This window comes from Parasteatoda tepidariorum, chromosome 3 (assembly GCF_982258835.1).
Source record: "Parasteatoda tepidariorum strain Cologne lab strain chromosome 3, Ptep-v5.0, whole genome shotgun sequence".
Taxonomy (NCBI): Eukaryota; Metazoa; Arthropoda; class Arachnida; order Araneae; family Theridiidae; genus Parasteatoda; species Parasteatoda tepidariorum.
This window is the reverse complement of record NC_141757.1, coordinates 38,445,081-38,466,471: the sequence shown is the minus strand read 5'-3', so window position 1 is coordinate 38,466,471 and position 21,391 is coordinate 38,445,081. Positions and strand designations below refer to the sequence as shown.

Below are 21,391 nucleotides of genomic sequence, written 5' to 3'. Positions count from 1 at the left end.
CAGGAATGATGTCGGTTATTTGAAATACAGATATTTAATTTACAAATGTCTATTTTCGATAGTTATTGAAGGCAAAAAATGGAAAACTTAAGTGTAAAAAAGAAAATTTTTCAGGAAAGTCGAAAAATGGAAAAACACTCGCCACTGGTATTTAGGGCGTGCTACACATTTCACTCCTTCGGGTTCGTAGCCAACAACAGCAAACATTACCCTAACTTCCTTACGTTTAGTTTTTAAATACTTTCTTAATATTATTTTATTTGAATATCCAAACGTCGTTGAATATCCAAACCAATTTTAAGTTTACGACTACCAATGTTCAATTCCGTAGTAATGTAATTTTGAACCCCATCCATAATATATAATATCAGAAACTCCTGGATCAAGTATTGGGAAAAATTCGTTTTCGTGGATGACTTTTTGATGGAACTAATCCGCATTTACCTTACATGGAGAGGAAAATCTTGAAAACCTCTCTCGGTTAGCCTGGCTGCAAGGAGACTCTAACCCATGATCCGTCTATCACAACGAATATATAATGCCAGCACTGTGGTCGGTGCGAACCGGGTGCGGAATTCATATCGACCAGCCATCGCTGGAATTCGAACACCTCAATGAGAGGCGAGTGCTCTATCCTCTAAGACACCACACTACGTCTTTAACAGTGAAAAATTTTCATGTTTCCTTTTTTCTTCTTGTAACGCAAATGCGGATATATATATATATATATATATATATATATATATATATATATATAAATGGTGATCACCATAAAAGCAAAAATCTATTAAAAGAGATTAAAATTAGCAAATTAGCAATTCTTTCTAATATATTTCTTTCAGTTTACTATTGAAGATGACAGCTCAAAGAATTTTTTCACTTTAAATTTGAATAATTTACAACGTATCATGGTGTTAATTATGATTTATTTATTTAATATATAAAATAAATAAAAACGGGAATGAGTTTTTTCCACTCCTTACATTTTTAGATCCTTGTGGAATCCCTGTAGAGCAGGGGTGTCAAACTCAAAAGCTAACTTGGGCCAAATAAACAATGCTTAACTTTAGGTGGGCCGCAAAAAAATAGTAAAATAAAAAATTTTTCATAGAAACAAATATTTTTATTTTGAATAGTACATTGTAATAAAATTATATAAAGTTAAATTATTGCTTGATACTTGACATCTTTTCTCTGGTACTATCTTTCCTATTTCGGGAGAAATTTTATTGGCCGAGATTACTTTCTAAATTGATCCAACGTGAGCGTTATTAATACGGTTTCGGACAGGAGATATATTTCCATTCATAACAGAAAATAATTGCTCGCACTAATAAGTACTTCCAAACATGGAAACAATTTCACATGCGAATTTTCGAGTTTTTTCAAACCTTGCCGGTAAATATTTATAAAATTCAGGCACGCCCACTTCAATGAATTTTGTCTTCAAATTTGAATCGCACTGAATCTCAATCACTTCTATTTGCATACTACTGGGTACTGAGTCTATATTTATTGAGAAAATCGAAGAAAACAAACAAAATTTGTTTTCCAAAGAATTAGAATATTTAAACCTTGTTTCAAATTCTGTTCTAAGATTTGAAATTTTTTCTGCGTAATTTTGATATGATGCAGTATCCCCGAAATATGAAGGTGCCGCAAGCCAATTAGAATTTTACATTTTTGAGCGTACAATTTAAAATTATCCGTATAGTTTATAAATAAAGTATATTATAATTTTATATGCTAGTTTCCTTTCTAATTCACATTTCTATTTTATTTTTACTTTGCTTCGTATGTATTGACAGGGCCGCAAAAATGTTCATCTCGGGCCGCGAGTTTGACACCCCTGCTGTAGAGGGCAAAAAATTAGTGCTTTAATGTGAGCGTATAGTATGAGGTATCTGCCTTGCCTCTTCATCTGATACTGTTTGCCTAAAGCGACGGGCGAGTAATGTCGAAAATATAGTTAATAAGTACAATGAGATAAATAATATACAAAAAAAATGGAGTATCTGAGTAATAATACATGCGCGCATCCGAAAAATATACTTGAAAAACATCGAATATTTACGAAATCGGGAAATTAAAAAAATTAGCATATTTACAACTGAGTGAAAGAAGTCAAAATCCAGAAATTTAGTACGTACAAATTTACAGTCGAAAGAATAATACGGTTACTAAATATTTAAGTGTAAAATTTTAGCATATAGAGTGGTAGGTAACTTATACTGCCGAATTGGTACCCTCAAATGCAAACAGTTAATATTTGATGACCAGTTCATACTAATGTTAGTAAGAATTTCCTGTTTTAAGATGCTAAACTGAAGTTTAGGGTTCTAGTACGGCGCAGTTAACATGCAAAAAAAAATTTTTTTACTGGCTAATGTATACTTGTGGTCATAAAAGTATTAATTGCTCGAGATCATAAATGTCATATAAGTATTAAATGATCATTAATTTTCATTACCATCATTAAATTTTTATTATACCCGTGAGAACCTTTTTAATTTGCCCCTAATTTCTGGAAAAAAAATATAAATAAACTTTATTTTGATCTCATAAGGGAAGATTAACAGTTTTTAAAAATGGAGTGTCTGTTATTTACTACGGAAAGAATTTGATAGCGTGTGATTCTAACATCAAAGGGACAATCTAAAATTACAATTTCTCACAGTTTTTTTTTTTATGAATATGTAAAAAACAAATATTTTTATGTATTTTCATTCGGTATTGAAATATTTCAGGTATAGATATATTTTTGAGAAGAAAAAAAATATTTTGACAATTAAGTTAACTAATTTCACAAAAAATTGTGGATCGTATTTATAGTTATCGAGAAAAATTGCCAGGCTTAAATTTTATCCCAATTGAATCGGGAATTAAAACCAAACGGGTGTAAATTTAATAAAACATTTAGGGATGTTTCAAGGAAATAATTTTTTAAATTAGATATAACATTTGGCTTATAGTTAAAAAAAAATTGTAACACGTTTGAATGCAAATGATCGAAGCTATCAGGATGTCAAGCCCTTTAGTTCCACCAACAAATAAATTGCTGATAATACAAATTGGTAATAGTTAGCGACTACTCTTCCACTTAATTGTCACTACCTGACTATTGAGAATTTGATAGTATGCCATGACTATTATTGCTTTCGAATTATACTTTCTTAAACGTTCATAAACATTTCCTCTTCAAAATAGGGATTTTTAGAATCTAACGTAGCAGAATAATGCGAATTTTCGAATAATATAGTATTTCAGTCCTTTTAATGCAGTTCTTCACGCTTGAAACAGTCTTTTAACGAGAACTAACCTATGTCTTCCTGCACCCAACATACTTTCTCAATTGTTTCTAATTACATACTAGGTGAGAGCTCTGTTCCGTTTCAATGATTTTGGAGACACGCGCTCACTCAAATTACATTTTTGTGTATATTTTTTACCTATATCTTTAATTTTATTTTTCGTAAGCGTTCATAAACTCAATTTATTTCACACTGAACTATATATTTTTTTTACGGCGGGTCACATTGAAATGAAGCCGCCTTGATTTTGTGCTGTAACTGGATGCAAAAAAACCCCATATAATATGGAGATATATTGGCTATTAACAGTTGTAGCTTTATTTCGGTGGGACACTTTTTTCGAGATTTTTACTTAATCTGTTTTCTTTCCTGTCCTGGTAAGACAGGAATTCGACAACTCCTTGCAAATATTTATTTACATGAAGAATTTTTCAATATCTATATTTGGTTTTCTTTGCTCCCAGTTATGACGTAAAATCAATGTGGCATTATTTAAATGGGGCACACTTTAAAATTTGTTGCTAAACATGGCACTGACTGTATTCTTCTGCGAGTTTTATTGTCTCAACCCATTATGGCTAGATTTTTAATTTTTTAATGAGTGTCATAAAAGAGTGCTAGCTCGTTAGTGTTTACATTAAATGGGTATTTTCTCATATTAGCACTTAAATTTAAAGCACGTATAATTCCATCAATATAAATTTACTGATTCTACATTGTACCATCTTTTAGAAAATGAACAAATAGTTTTCCCTCATGCAAACAACCGCCTTCGGTGTAACTTATGGGTAGCAGGAAAGTCCGTTCGTGACGTTACATCAGTAAAAATGGGAAACTATATAGTACTTACATATCTTGATAGACAGGAATGTTTTATTTGTTCAAGATTAAAACTAGGAATGAAATAATTGCATGAGGGCAAGGGGACTCTAACCCATGAACCGTCTACCACAGAGGATATTTTACATCAGCACTGTGATCTGTGAGAGCCGGGTGCGGAATTCGTATCAACCAGCCATCGCGGTGACTCGAACAATCATTGGAAGGCGAGTGCTCTATTCTTTAAGCTACCTCGTGTCTAGCAGTGGAAGATTGTCATGTTTCTTTTTTTCTCCATGTAACCCAAATAATGCGGAGTAGTTCTTTCAAAAATTCTCTACGGGAGCAAATTATTCTCAATACTTGATCGAAAAGCTACCTGATTTTCTGAGCTGAATTAAAAATTGCAACGCTATGAAATTAAATATTGATAGGAACCTTCTGACCGAGCGGTCTTGCCAATTCACCAAACGCTTTGTAGTTTGGAGGTAGCGAGTTCGAATCCCACCGTGGATGTATCTTTGCAATATCCTTCTCCAATTTGCGTTTTCTTGTTTCAAATTTGTGCTATGTGCTTATAAGCCGCAATTCTAATGAACGCAGAAGGCTGCATGTATTACTTTAAAACAAATCAAAATATCGATACCCGCAAATCCAAGACGGCTTGGCTGTCCAGTGCCTGTACTATAGTTAAAATAAAATACCGTACTGAATCCACAGCACATGTTAGAAAAATCCTCCTCCGAACACTAGGATGCCAACGACTTTGGTTTTCGCAAAATATTTTATTGAATTCCTGAAAATTAAAAAGTAAAGCTTTCAGAATTTTTGATAATTTACCCAACATTTTAAAAGCCTCACCGCATTTAAGGAGCTGGAAAATAGTGGAGTTTCGTATAAACCTTCTTGAATTATTCTCACGATTTAGCTACCACTATAAAAAATTTAGCTACCATCATGAAAATTTTAGCTGCCACTATTAAAAAAAATTCCCCCAAAGCGTAGAAAGTTGGCAGCCTTGCGAACGCAAGTACGACTTTCTCTTTTCATCGATGATAAGAATTGGTAAACAAAAAGTGCTCTTTAAAAGAAAGAGTGTTTTTTTTCTTCTTCAAACAAGCTATGCTCGGTGGTCAATGACTTCGTAGAAGCAGCGGCAGTAATCGAGGAAGCTGACTCTATCTCGCTTCACTTCATTTCACGCACGCATTCTGCCGTCGCGCACAGTTACTCACTCATCGCTTACCTCATTGATATGACCTCCGAAAATAACCACCTGTAGGGGGGGATATAATGCGAATGATTACATTTTGATTGCATTCAGCGATCACGGAAGGAAAAGCCAAGCGAAATGACAACATTACAAATCACGTGCGATTTACTTGAAATCGAATACATTTTCAAAATATCGAATTCGAGAAAAGAATGTGTGGAGGAACTTTGAATATTTTTGTTCTTATATATATATATATATATATATATATATATATATATATATATATATATATATATATATATATATATATATATATATATATATATATATATATATATATATATATATATATATATATATAAGAAGATAGTGGAATGATAACACATAGCCAATCACAGAAGACTTCTGGTTAGTAACGCACAAAACAGCCAATCAAAATTGAGAACGCATGTGTGTGAAAGGTGATAATTTTTAATAATGCTGTCAAAAAATACAAAATACAAACTGACCTCAAATAAAACTCAGAGGACTTCGAATCAAATAATTAAGAAAACTCTACTATTACGTTTATAAAAAGGAAAATTTATTAACTCAACAACAAAATTATAACATCGCCATTCCAAAAAAAAAAAAAAAAAAAAAAGAATCTCAGACGTTACGTAAAGCTATTAAAAGACCAAACGATTATTTATGCGAACGATTATATATGATTATTATGAACTAAACTTTATGCAAACGATTGTTTATGACGTCATTAGATAAAAGTTTCATTAACGCAATATTATCCAGTGTTTATTAATAAATTTGAGTGGCAATGTAAAAAGATAGTTGTTCTAAAGTTTTATAATAAAATGTTTGTTTTGATAGAACGCAGTTATTTATTTTAGAATTCCAATAAATTTTAATAGCTTTGATAAATCGGGTAGAGTTATTGGAAGCACGAATCAACACTCTCTCAGAAAACTATTTACATTCCAAATTATCAAAGTATATTGAACAGAGTTTACTTTAAAATACTTATATCTTTTATAAAAAATGGATCACCGTGAATATCTTAGGCGATATCAACAGCGACATAGAACATAATTTAACAGCACAAAATTACCGGGAAAATAATCGTAGTGCTATCAATACGCGACAGCGGAATGCGCGGCGAAGAAACGTTAAAGAGTCAAGATGCTTAAATGAAAACGAATATTATGGAAAAGAAATTGATAAAAAATTTTGTTTATAAGGAGGTCTTAATTTAATCATTGTTTTTCCTTTCTTTTAGTTGTTTTTTACTTACTTTCAAAAAATCGTTCAGCCCGAAATATTAATTAACAGTTCATATATGTTTGAGATATTTCTTAAATAATGCATAAAAGTGCAAATCATTGGTACACAAAATGGTGTGAAAAGAAAAATTAATGAAAAATGTACATAGTTAAAAAGGTTACATAATGTACATAGTTAAAATGTTTTGTGAATATTCAGAGATCTATTGTAAATAATTTTTAATTTTTTGTTTTCACCTTATTTTTTATAACATATCAGACAAATGTTTATTGATGTTTGTTTGTTTATTGATGATTGATATTTAAAAATGTTTATTGATCATTGATAACATAATTATTTCATTTCATATTTGTTTTTTTATTAGTATTATGTATGAGAAAAAATTAAATTGCTTAATTTAATTTGTCGAATTTCAGTTACATATGTTTTTATTACATAATTTGCTTTTTGTCTGATTGAAACTAAAATATTTTGTCAGTTGACAGTATTGAAGTTAATTGGGCAATTACTTGCAGTGGTATTTGCTTTTGAAATATTACTCAGCATCAACTTATTAATATTACATGTTTTAATTTTTTTACCATATTTTAAAGCTCTTTTTTCATTAGGTTTTTTATTTTTTTCAGTTTAAAATTTAAATTACTTGGGGGGATGAAGCACCATATAGGGAGCTTCTGGCATCCTATAAGATCATCAATGATTTGAGCCACGCGTGCTTCGGATACAGAGATTAATCACCGGCTAATGCCCTGTAGTAATGTGTTAAATAATATTGATTCTTTGTTTTATATAAGTTTATAATGCTGATAATAAGCACCTCTGATATTTTACAATCTCAGAGGTGCTTATTCTTTGATAAAAATTGTTTGTCTGGGTGTGTACTATCACTTCCTAAAATTTTTCCCATCTTTTTAGAATCACCCTGTATATATATATATATATATATATATATATATATATATATATATATATATATTATTATTATTATTATTATTATTAATATATATATATATATATATATTACTGTTTCATTTGCACAAGTTAAAGTAAATATTGGTGAAAGCTTAAAGTTAGGAATCGTTTGCTTAATTACATTAAGAACATTATAATATCTGCAGGAAAATTACTTGATCATTGAACAAATTCTTTACAGTTAGCCTTTATTTATTTATTTATTATTTTTTTTTTTTTTAAAAAAAAGGTGGTTTGTCATTATTTTTCCTTAAATGTATAAATCAGATGTACCGTTTAGATCTGTCAAATAAGTATAGGATAGCCTGGTTGGCAGGACGTTGGACACGTGTTTGTGAGAGCGGTAGTTCGAAACCAGTTGGTCGAAGAATCCCCGCGTATTAAAGGGTGACTGGTGCACGTTAAATCTGTCGGGGTCACGAAGACCTTAAAGTTCCCATAAAAAAGAACAATACCTCTGAAGTTTGATAGGAGATCGATGGTTCTCTGGTTTAGGTCAAAATTATTATCTGTTGATGAATGGATTTATGTATGAATGAGTCCGTCTTTCAATACGGACTGTGACGTGTGTGTGGCTGAAGTCATATTCTTGGTCATATATGGCACCACTGAAGAACAAGAAACTTACTCTCTGCCTTAAATTCGCTTAATTTGCCTATCATTTTCCTTATCATTCTTTTCCTTATCAAATTTCCATTTGCCAATCTTTTTCCTTATCATTATAATTAAAATCGAATTCTATTATAAATATTGGAATCCAATAGAATGATTTCAAAATTGCTCGTATTCACGCTAGAAAAAAGTTATTAACTTTAAACGCGCATTTTAGTCGATCTGTACTTTTGCATGGTTAAAAATTATACTTTTTTAAAAAAGCTTCAAGCATGATCTTTTATACTGTACCAACAGTTTTGCAACATAAAATTTTCCAAAACATTGCTTGTAAAAGGAAAAATTGTTTACATAGAGTAACTACAGAAGTGGCTGTTGCATACGCTGTAACGTTAAGTTTCAATAAATATAACCCCTGTGTACCTTGTAGCTAAGTAGTAATCCCGAAAAAATTACTTTCTGAAAATAAAGTTCGAACTAAAAAACATAGATATTTATCTTTCCCTAATTATATTTTTTATAAAATTTTTCAAAATTTTAAATTTTAAGCAAAATGGGATCTAAATTTTAAGCAAAATGGAATCATTAAAACTAATGCTATTAAAATATAAAAAATAATAATTATTCGTGGTTTCGGGGGACAAATATTCCCCAGTATTAAATAAAAAATTCATTAAAAAAAATTCGTATTTAAATAAAATTCTTAGGAGAAATATTATTACTGCTAATTAGAACTATAGATTATAGATAGATTATATTATAGATAGAACTATAAATTATATTATAGATTAAGATTCTTGCGAATCTTAAAATTTATTAATTTATTATTGTGGTTGTGAATTTACGTAAATAATAGTATATTGGTAGAAATATAGTAGTGATGTAGTAGTAATATAAGTAATTTTCTTTTTCACACTTTCAAAGTTATAGGGATGAATTTTGTCCTACTTCTGATACTCTTCGCAAAAATTTTTTTTTAATTGGCTATGTCACCTCATTTTATTACTGCATAATTAATTGGGCCAAATATATATTTTTAATTATTTCTTTTTAGCTCTTATTATATTTTATTGATATTCATGAAATGTTATCTAATTATTTGTTGCACATGAATACTCATACATTTAATTTCAATTTTTAGCTCTCATTAACATCACAATTAATTGAAGGTCAACTAACTTTGAAGTCTGGTAAGTGACATTAATTTTATTTTTTTAAATAAAGAATAGCAACAAAAAAATTTGATGCAATAATAAATTAAAATAAAATGAAAATTTTGAAGAATTGTGTTTTTCAATTAAAAACAAAAAAGATTATATTTTATTTTTATTACGCTTAAAACGAAAATTTTTTATCCCATCACTTACTAAAGTTATAGAAGGTGGGGACAGTTTTAAGGAGTTATAGAAGTTCATGGATCCATTAAGCGCTCCTTGTCTCATGTTTAACAAAAATATCTTTTTAGGTGTTATAGGTTTGATAAAACCATCTCTTTTTAGTGAACATAAGAAAATATTGTTTTAGAAATATATATTTTATTTTCTATTCTTCTTACATTTTTTTTAATATTTCCTATGAGCTGCACAATCAGTCTTCCCGATAAGCAGACCTAGTGCGTATTCCAGAAGTGGTATCCACTCTTTCAGGACCACCACAATGGGTGAGATACCGTTACTTTATACGTCTAGTTTCTGCCACACTAGATGGCAGCACCGAGACTCTATTTGGATGCTAAAGTGCACTAGGAATTTCCTTTTGCCGGAAATGCCAAAAGCCAATAAGGCACTCTAGGGATCTTTTACATGCCGCATAATCATACGACAGGGCCGCTGAGGATTTTCTGCATCCCGAAAATCCAGTGTCTGGGCCGGGGATCGAACCTGCAGCCAGCCACTATTTTTCTAACATTTAGTTTCATCTTTCCTTGTTTGTGTTAGGAAGCTATCAAAATATGAAAAAAATATTATTAGCTATCGATTAGCGTGGAAACACGGATAATTTTTTTTTGCGTATTTTGTATTGACCTCAGTCACAGAGATCTTGCGAATAGAAATTGAGTATTCTAGTTTGTGATAATTGCCAGGATAAGTGGCAGAACGGTCTGCGTGCCTGACTGCGAAGCCAATGGCTGCTGGTTTGAATCCCGCTCAAGGTATCAATGCCTCTATGTGTATTGTTCTTTGTTATGTGATGTGTGAATGTCGCCCAACTTATGAACCGGTATGTGTTGCAGTGTGGCACGGGTAATGTCGCTCGCCTTCTTGACTTAATAACAGTTCTTTTTTAAAAATTATAATTCAACTTATTTTATTGAATTTCAACTCTGCGGCAAAAACTACTAGACTTAACATATACAGCAAAAGAACATAGGCTCTGCAGATTGTGAATTTAACAGCTTCTTATAATAATTTTGAGACTCACTGATAAAACAATGAAAAAAAATTAATTCTCTATTAATGTTTCTGAATTAATTCGAACTTATTTTTTCGTTTGTATATTTGCACCTGCCGTTTTTTTAAAGTTTAGGGTTCGGTCGTTTAGAGTTCCGAAGCTGGAAAAAATTGGGAACCGCGTAATGGGTATTAAACGATCAAGTTTAGTTTACTTTTTATTATCACAATTCACTTTTTCAGGACTCGTAAGAGTCGTGCATCAGACATTCCAATTCTAAGAGAAAATTAATTACTAATATGCGAAAGTCAAAACTGGATGCCATTTTTCATTTTAAAAACACCATCTTAATTACTCAAGACAGAGCTGCAATCCCTAGTTGAAGAATTTTCTTTAGCTTTTACATTTTAGAATACATTGTAACATTCATTATGTGATGAGTTTTTATTTTTTTTCTGTATCATGTGTTACCTAAGTATATGTAAGACTCCATTTCAAATAAACCTGAAATTTACGATTCATCTCCTAACTCCTTCCACACCTAAAAGATAATGAGTGCTCTCTTGTGGAAGTGTCTCCAATTACTTTTGACAGACACCCCCTTTTTCTTCTAACTCAACCCTCTATTTTTCGTCTATCTCGTCTTAGAAGAACACCAGCGTGATTACACGGAACTGCAATTTCGTGACAGAAACCCACAGCGTGCAATGCGCAGCGACCGGTGAAGCATTCAGCTGAGCTGTCTCTTTGCCACAGATTCCGACCACACAAAAGATCTCCGGCTTTCAACTTTAACTCATCATTTTTTTTTCTTAATCGCCGAATGGCAATAGCTCAAAAAATGCCGTTGAAAAGGAAGCTGCCATTCTAGTGGAATAAAAAAAAAATTGTTCATTTCTTAAGCTGCAGCATCTGAATGTTTACTAAGAGCTTAAGCCCACATTGATTGCACATTAATGCATGCCTGCTTAAATTTGTAACAATTTATCACTTTATTTGTCAAGTTAAAGGGCAGTAAACTTTTTAAAATTTTCAGCATCATTGATTTTAAGCATCTTTGAAAAGCAACTTGAGTTACAGAAATTGCAAATAATAGTCATGTTTACTTTTTGCTGCTTCCTCTGAATTACGAAAGCATTTCAATAGACGATGAACAACTTTTGAAAATTATTTAAATTGCAATTTTTTCTTTACTTTAAAGTTTTGTAACTATTGTAGAATTGAAAATTACTTCGAAAATATCAATGAGGAACATATGCATTAAATATAATGTTTATACATCAATTTTTTTGCATTTTTTTAATGGATGAAAATTTCGCGTTTGGTAAAAGTCGACAATTCCAGTATGTGATGTAAATAGTTAATACTCAAGTTTATACATTAATTTTTTTGCATTTATCAATTGATGAAAATTTCAATAATACTGGTATAAATTCCAATAACGTGCTACCATCTATATTCTTCAGGAACAAATCCCAAACTTCACCGCATAAACCTATTAATGCGAGCTTCAATATCGGCCGAATTAGTTGAACGTCTTTAAAATATTTTAAATTAAAAAATTATAATTACTGTAATTAAAAGGAAAATTATTATTCTTAAACGTAATTTTGAAATTCCTAATAGCTGAAAGAGAAAATTTGTTTCATTATTACAAATAAATTTAAACTTAATAATTTGACCAATCAAAATAATCTTGAAAATTTTAAAGTATAGGTTGGAATTAAAATGTGTTAAACTAATAACATCAAACTTAAAATCTCTTCGTTTACAATAAAATCCAATGAAAAATTTTTGGTTATGAAGTTTAATATCAAGATCTAAAAAGTTACCGCCATTTTCATGTGAGTTAGTCTTTATTAAATTAAGTTCTTTAGGATAGATATCTTTAACTAAATCAAAAACATTACAATTAAGAATAATTAAATTATCAGTAAATCTAAACCCATTTAATAAATTAAGTTGTAAAAATTTTTGTTTATAAAAATGTAAGAAAATATTAGCAAATGCACTTAAATAACAATTTTCCATTGAGATACCTTGAATTTGTCTGTAAAAATAAAGACCATTAAAAAGATAATTTTCAAAAATGTTTACATTACATAAATTAATCCAATCTTCCCTATTAATGTCCTCATTACTCAAATATTTATCAAAAATTTCTAAACAAATATTCCATAAATTATTGTGTAATAATGGTAAATAAATTTTCGAAATCATATGTTAGAATACTATTAATTTTATTGTATTTTAAATATTTAATAAAGTCTCATTTGTTATTTACAATAAAATGCTTATCATTAGATATAATTTTATTTAAAATAATATTTAAATAATTAAGAAATCTTTTTCCAAAAACAGAATTATAACATTCAGTTCTGCCAGTAACAAATCTAAATTTAACCGGTTTTTTGTGAAACTTGATTGTTGGAAATAAATCTGAATAATTAATGTTATTGATTTTAATCAATATTTTTTGAATCAATTTTTTGTAGTGGTGTAAAAAAATTCTAAATTAAATTTATGAAACGCACAATCATACATAAAAGCACAAAATTCACCTCTAGTAAAAATTTTCACAAAAAACATTGGCAACTTTGTGTACAATTATTTCTCGGTACAAAAGTCAATAAAAAAATAATAAAGTCGGAAAATCAACTGTTCAAATAAAAACAAGTTCTAAAATATTATGCTCTGATGCGTAAAATTGCTTCGAAATCATTTTTACAAAAAAAAATCTCAAATCAGAATTTTCAATCAGAACAAAATTGGAAACGCAACGTTCAAAGATTTTATACCTAGGTTCAAAGATCAAAGATCTACAACATGGAATCGAATTTTGATATGAATGAAAACTTGTAGTAACATTCTTATTTAAATTACCATATTGGTGTATAGCAGAATTTCTATGGATTAGAAAGAAAAAAAGTTTTCCTATGGGGATTAAGATAAATATTTTTTTTCCTTTTATTTTTCTCATTTACAAAGAATTGATTTAAAGCATCTTCGTGTTTTTTCTAAAAAGATATATCCTTTGAGAACATATAATGTTTTTAAGTGAAATAAACTCATCGTGTTTTGCAAATCTTGTCCATAACAAAAACGTGACGTATCAGACAGGTAAACGATTTAAATAATCTCATCTTGATGAGAAAACATGACGTGGTTATTATTTTAAAACATCATGGAGCACGTTTTAGAATTGAGAGGACGAAGTTCAAATAATCTAAAAAACATTTTCCGTAAAGAAAGTCACAACAGATTTAAATTCTCAAAAAAATCAAAAAAGAGTTTTCGAAAGAAGGCAATTTTAAATAAATGGAATTTAACTATTAGCTATCAGAATATTTTTGGCATCGAATTAAAGATATGCAGAGGATTGGTGATTGCCAACTTTTTAGAAGGTTCATCTAGTCCCTTTGAAATAAAAATAAGAAATGGAAAACCTATTTTACTGCAGACAAGTTGTAAATTTAGTTCTCACGTGCTTTTGAAATATTTCAGATAGATAACGAAAATAAAAGTAACACGGCAACTTTAGATATTTTGTAACCACCATTACCTGTTGTTTTTCAAAAAGAAAAAAATAATAATAATTTAAAATAACAATACAATCGTCTATTATTTTTAATGTCAAAACTATAACTTTTAAATTTGCCTAAGACGTGTTAAACTTCCGCAAAGCTATAGGTCAATACCGGTAATTGTTATCCGAACAATTAACAAATTAGCAAGTCACCACATTTTAAATTTTTCACAGATTTTTTCGAATATTTCTTAAGATTTCATTTTTATACTTAAAGTGGCAACAGAATTTAGTGTTTTTATATTAATTTCTTAGATTTATAATTTTAGAAAATTTTATCTTCCACCTAAAGATAAATTAAAGATATGTTTAATGGTATATTTAATGTTACTTTTCATACATTTAATGACAATATTTCGATGATATATTTAACCCTTTGCTTTCCGAGTACTTTAAACTGCTGTTTTTAACTATTATAACACTGAATCATTCAATGAAAACCCTTAATACAGTACATTTTTTTTAAGTAATTTTTAAAATTCTTAATCATTGTTATCTTCAAAACTTATCTGGGTGCCAGGGAAAACTTTGATTTTATGGTTACTAATTATTAATTAATGAAATTTTTTAATTTTAAATGCTCCTCAGAAACTACATCGAAGTGAAAAGGATTAAATTACAGCAAAACAAAAAAAAATCCTATTTTAAATTGTAATCCGACCGGCCTGTGTAGGGGTTAGGAAACTGCCCTTGCATCAGAAAGGTTCTGGGTTTGAATCCCGGGCGAGGTATGGATGTTCTTTCCTTCTCTGTACTATCTGCTCTTACTATGGCAGCAACGTTGGCTCATCTAATATGGTGCCCCTGAAAGAGAGGCCAACTAATCTGCCCTGCAAATGCCTGAATTGACGAAAAATGTTAACACAGTTGGACATTAGAAAGAAAAAAAAATCTTAAATTGTAGTCTATTTAATCCAATATGCTTTCACTTAAATACAATACTCTGATTTACACCTTCTGGAAGCTTGTTAAAGAAAAATTTGTAAAATAATTAAAGACAGTACAAAGTATTTTTTTATTTTTAAATTTCGTTAAAATCTCAATTTAAGTTCAAGAATGTGGCATTACCATATCAGATTCACATAAAACTGCACGCAAAATAACCGATACAGATAATATTGTATCCACTACAACACAAACAGATAGAAAAAGTAAATCGCATCGATTTCTAAAATATACACGAGGAAAAATCTAATAAATAAGAAACAACAAAAAAAAATTATTCAGATATACACTTCTTGTAAAAGCAACTTTTTTTTTGTTTAAGTTCGACAGCAAGAATTCCACTTGTTAAAGGGTTGAATGAACGCTGAATTATTGCCTTTCTCTGAGAGTCATAAAAATCTCTTAAGAATACAGAAAAATCCTTTTAATGGATTTCTGCACAACATCTTCCACTTTCTTTTGTGATTGTTTGGTGAATGCTGATAGAATCATCTCGTGATGCTCTTTCCCAGCTAATGATTTTTAAACATTATTCTTCCTGTTTTGGATTCCTATTCCAAAACAAACTCGCGTAATTCACAGAAGAGATCAGTTCTGGATCACTTTTTCGAATTCCAAGTCAAAATACTGTGAATTCGATCCTCCTCAGTCTGAGATTTAATAAGATACATAAAAAGCCGAAATTCGTGAAGATCAAAAGTCAAAACTTGGAAAGACAAATGCTGCTTTACTTGTTGGCTACTTTTTTTAAAGTTAGACTGTAAATTCCAAGGGATTTAAAAAAAGCTTGGTAGTAAAACTTTTATTTATTTACTGTCTAATCCGTGACTACCACGACTGAGGGCTATTTGTTGTTTGGAATTATTTAATTCCTCTTGAAAGCAAGCTAGAAACGAAATCATTTTACTGTCTGTTTTTTATCTATTTTTCGAGGATTTCAAAGCCCTGAAAACTTCCGTGTTGGTAGCTGTAAGTTAAAAACATTTCTCACAGGGATGCCAAAGGCGATTAAAAATGCAAAGAATGGTAGAACTTTAATTCACTTTATTTATTTATTATCTCTTTAATTATTCAATATTAACTACCACACTATGACTTACTTTTTCAAATTATTCATAGAACACAGCATTCTTTGCACCACTTTCATTTGTTTGCTGGAAAAAAATATGCCATAAAAAGTTGCTAATTTTAATTTCTTTTAATAAAATTTCGGATTTTATTAGCCATCACTTTTTGCATTTTTGGTCACCCGTTTCACACCTGGTTTCGAAATTCAAGTTAAATATTTTATGACATAATTTTACCCTTTTTGTTACAGTGTACTCAGTCTGGCAACACTATTTCTCCAAATGTTACATACCTCTTGAAATGTTAAACTAAATAATGTCCTGCTCGACTGAAATTTTCAATCGAAATTTACTGTTTCGAAAAGGGTTAAAAAGAGAGATTCAAAAAAAATCTGAGCCTGTAGTTGAGAATTGCTTGAGTTTAAATTTTAATTTTCTATCTTGTTAAAGCGAAATAAATAACTAAATCCGATTATGAAATTTTTGAAAAATCAATTTAAAATAAAAATAATTTATTTTCTGATATGGGCAATAAAATGCATTAATTTTTATTTCTTAATGAAGTTGTTAATTAATTCAACTTAGTAAACAAACTGAAAACGAATTAAGAAAGAAATAGAGCGATATTTATTTATTTATCATTAATTTCAATGCTACAAACGTCAATTTTATTTCCACGATTGTTTTTGCTGTTCACATTCGTCACATTTTTAAAAAAAATTTAGCATAAGAAAGTTGCATATTTCCAAATGCTATTCCTATACACATCACATAATAAATTTTTATCATTCCTTTCTAAATAATGATCTTTTCCAGGATGATTTCCCTTGGTGATTGGAGATTGCAATTAATTACTGTCTACAATTGAATCGTTTTTACTACCAGTTTTTTATTACTTATTTTCTGATAGGTATTTTAAATGATGCAATTCTCTAACATACTGTTTAAATACTTATCAATAACTTAAATATTTGAGATGAAATTATTCTGTTCTTAGATGAAAGCAATTATCACGAATAAAAAATTCAGAACCTAATAAATTTTTGAAATTAGGAAGTTAATCTCATATTTTTATATATATATATGTTTATATTTATATGAATATTTTAAAAATTAAATTAGTAACTAAGAAAAAGAAAATTTACTTTAAATATATAGTATATTATTTTTACACAATGGGTTAATGCCTAACTTGTATAAGTGTAGAGGTTCATTCTTGTGAAGAAATGGAATCGCACAATTCATATTTTAACAAAAGAAAATGAAATGCATAGGTTTAAAAAAATTCACCAAATTATTAATTTTTTTAAATTTAAAGTGGTATCAAAATTTTTAGTGACTATATTTCATTCTTTATATTTAACTGAAAATGAAATTTCAAAAGGCTGATAAATAAAAATACTTATACACTGTAGAGCCCCTGAATTAGACAGGCCGACTTATCATTTATTGTTGGAGCAAATAGCTAACATAAGCTCAGCGAATAAATATTTTCAAGTGGTAGCTTATTAATTGTAATTCTTGGTTTAATAAGTTCGATTTAGTAGATTTTAATCCACCACTATTTCTAAACAATGCGTAGGCTTATATAATTCACCACTGTATAATACTCAGGACATGCCTTACATTTTTAAAAGCAAACAATTATTGTCAACAAATATTTACCGTTTTTTAAATTATTTTGACGTGTCCAGAGCAGTTGGCATCTCTGTAATAACATATCTAATACTAACATAACGTTAACTTGCGAACTTGTTTGCTCCAATATTGCTTGATAGGTCAGCTCTGATAGTATAGGAGCCTTAGTACACTGGTTAAAGATGTAGGGTATTATGTCTTTCTCTTAAAAATTAATGAATAAAAATAATTCTAATTTTACCATTAACTGCATCATAGTTTGCAATAAATTGAATGTAGTACACAATTTTGTCAAATAAAATACAATCGACGGTAGCTGTAAGCGATCATTTCCTATAAATGGAATAGATTGTGCAATGTTTTGGTTTGCAAATTATGCAGGACGAGATATCTAAATTGACAAAAAGCTGTTTGTCGTATGCGTCTTCTAAAATTCATAACTTCAACTGCAACTGGAATCTGAAGTTGATCATTTCCTGTTGCGACGTTTATCTGTTCGGAAAATAAGCGGATCCAATTTTTTTTCTTTCTAAATGGTGCGTTGACCTTCTCAAAGCGCAAAACTTGCTTGATCGTCTAAGAAAAACTTCTTTTTTTTTGTTTTTTTGCTCTTTTTTATAGTAGTCTGTAATTTTATTTCCATAGAATTAATAATATTTGTGTAAGAAAAAAAAACTGACGCAGTAACTTTCGTTGAAGAAAAAGTTGTTATTTTAATTAATCTTTCCCGTCAGCTATTATTACAATTAAATTTTGCATTAAGTAAGAATTTGTCATGTTCTTCTTTTATACTTAAGTTCTGTGAAGTTTAAAATAAATCTAATTACAAGAAATCAAAAAAAAAAAAAAAATGTTATTTTTCATTTTTTTTAATGTTAATTTTTTTATTACATTTTTCAAGAGACGTTGCTACGTGTTTTCTAAAAATATGTTTCACTGTCATATTTAGAGGAATCTGTTGTTTATACAGTAACGATTAAATGCTTATATTTCGACCTTTTATATAAGAAATAAACTATCAATGATTACCCGTTTTTATTAATAATATGGCATATATTATTGAAATAAGACGTATATAAAATCTTTACAATTAAAATGAAAATGAAAATATAAATGAAAATATAAATGTGTGCTTGCAAAACAGTACTTCATCAGGGGACACACCTCCTGCAAACACACAGGAGCCTTTTTGTTGTCAGTGGATTTAATCAAAACTAACAGTGACCCGAGGTCCCATAATGAAAAGACGAAAGTAGATAACCTTTACTACAATTGAAAAGCACTATAAAATTGAAAAGGAATCACAACTGAAAAGTACAAAATTTAAACCAACAGATGAAACTCCTCCTTCAAATCACAATATAAATAAATGTAAGTAAAGTTACAGTTAATTAAAGTAATAATAATGAAATATATGATACATAATATGATATATATTTTATATATATTTAAATCATATATATGATATATTATTTATTATATATATAGTTACAAAGAAATTTCTATAATCAACTTGTCCTCTTCAATAAAACTATTCCAACGGTTAGAAAAAATATCTATCTCGGCCTTGTCATCAATAATAGCGTAACCTAAACAGACCATAAAGCTGCAACCGTCATCCTACAGAATCTAATGTACCGAAGATGCAACTTAAACTGAAAATCTGTTGTATATTTAAATGATCAGATCATATTCTTACCTGTGCTTCGGTCGTTTTTTGCAAAATGTCACACCTAACCAATTGAATAGACTCACCACCCTATGAAATCAAATTTTGAGAAAAATCACTAGTTCTCGGTGGTTTTAGAGAAACGCTAATCTTGTTATGCACCTACTTGACCAGTATTTTCATAAACTGAATAGAAACTTCTTTGACTAGACCATAGCATGTGACACAGCAAACTTTAAATAATATCTTTAAATTAGACAATTTTGAAAATGCCAATATTAGACCAATTTGCACACTTGTTCAACAATGATGTGATTATGTTACTATTATATCAATTCTAGTTCATCTCTCACCTGCATATATATTTTGTATGTTTTATTTTATTTTATTACTTTTTTTCGAATGGCAGGCACTGAACTTTATTCGTTTCGCTTTAGAAGATGCCAGAGGTGTTACTCATTTCGCGTTACCCAGTGGGCACCTGTGAACCAAAACACAAGAGAGAGAAACATCCATGCCCAGAGCGGGATTCGAACCAGCGACCATTGGCTTCGCAATCAGGCGCGCTAACCGCTCGGCTACCTGGCCAGCATATTTTGTATGTAAATACTCATCATCAACTTTAAATTATCTGAGCTTCATCACATATTTCCTAATGACGTCTTCGAGGCACTGTACCTACCTCACCTCAAACTCCATTTGAGTTCCAGTTACCTGATCACTACCACCAAGACTCGTAAACACGATGAATAAGGAAAGTGCACGTGTCGGTCATTGGGACTTCCAGCTCAAATTATATGACTATAAGCTTCGTATATAAATTTAGATTTTCTGATTTAAAAAAAAATCTTAGATAGTTTACTGCCAAAAAAAAAATTTTACATAAAATGTTTCCATTGTTTTTTTTTTCTTCTTCTATTTCGAGTAAATAGCACACTTGCATTTAAATTTGAGATAAGCGTTAAAATTCCAGACAAATTCTGTAAGTAAAGTCACTTCTGGTTCTGTATCAATTCATCATGACGACAACTCGTCGCACACAATTTGTGGTAGGACAATTCGCTGTGCGCATGATTCTCCGCATCGACAATTCATTGTGGACACAACATGTAGCAGAGACAATTCATCGAAGACACAACTCGTCGCAGTGACATTTTAGGGGCCTCCCTGGCCGAGCGGTATCGCCGGTCCAAACGCTCTGTTAAGCGTGGAGGTAGCGGGTTCGAATCCCGCAGTAACCCTGGATGTATTCTTTGTGATGTCTTTCTCTGAAATCTGTATTTTCTACTTGACAATGACTTATAAGCCTATATTGAGCACACAAGTCAGAAAATGTATGTAATTTCAATAAAATAAAAATAAACAGTGACATTTTATCGGAGACTCAATTCGTTACGACGATAATTTTTTCTTAGTCTCAATATGTCGTGGTGACACTTTATCGTAGGCTCAGTTCATCACGACAATGAATTCTCACAGGCACAATTTGTAGTGGTGACACTTCATCGTAGGCTTAGTTCGTCACGACAATAATTTTCGTAGACATAACTTCGTAGACATAACAATTCCTAGCAGACATAACTCATCGTAGCTACTATTCCTCCTGAACATAATTACATGCGGTTTCGATAAAATACACATATTTAAGAAGACAAAACTCTTGGGTGGCCAACAAAAGATAACCAAGTACTTAATTTGTGACCGTTTAAATATTACGAACACACCTAAGGGGGAGGAGCAGCTGGTTACTTATTACTAGGAGACGAAGAAATTGAATTTCTACGAAGCAGATTTCTTAGAGACAATTCGCCCAGTTTAGTTCAAATTTTGTAATTTGACATAAAAATTAGGTTCTTTAAATTGATGTGAAAATTTTTATACCTTACA

General features: G+C 30.0%; 1 protein-coding gene across 1 annotated transcript in view; it reads left to right on the top strand.

The window, feature by feature from the left end:
• LOC107438305 (cuticlin-1) overlaps positions 1–21,391 on the top strand; it is an 85,829-nt gene that overhangs the window by 20,091 nt on the left and 44,347 nt on the right. The window contains exon 3 of the mRNA XM_087159111.1: positions 9,350–9,398. Within this exon, the coding sequence (XP_087015237.1) occupies positions 9,350–9,398 (49 nt within the window). The remainder of the gene's footprint in view (positions 1–9,349; positions 9,399–21,391) is intronic.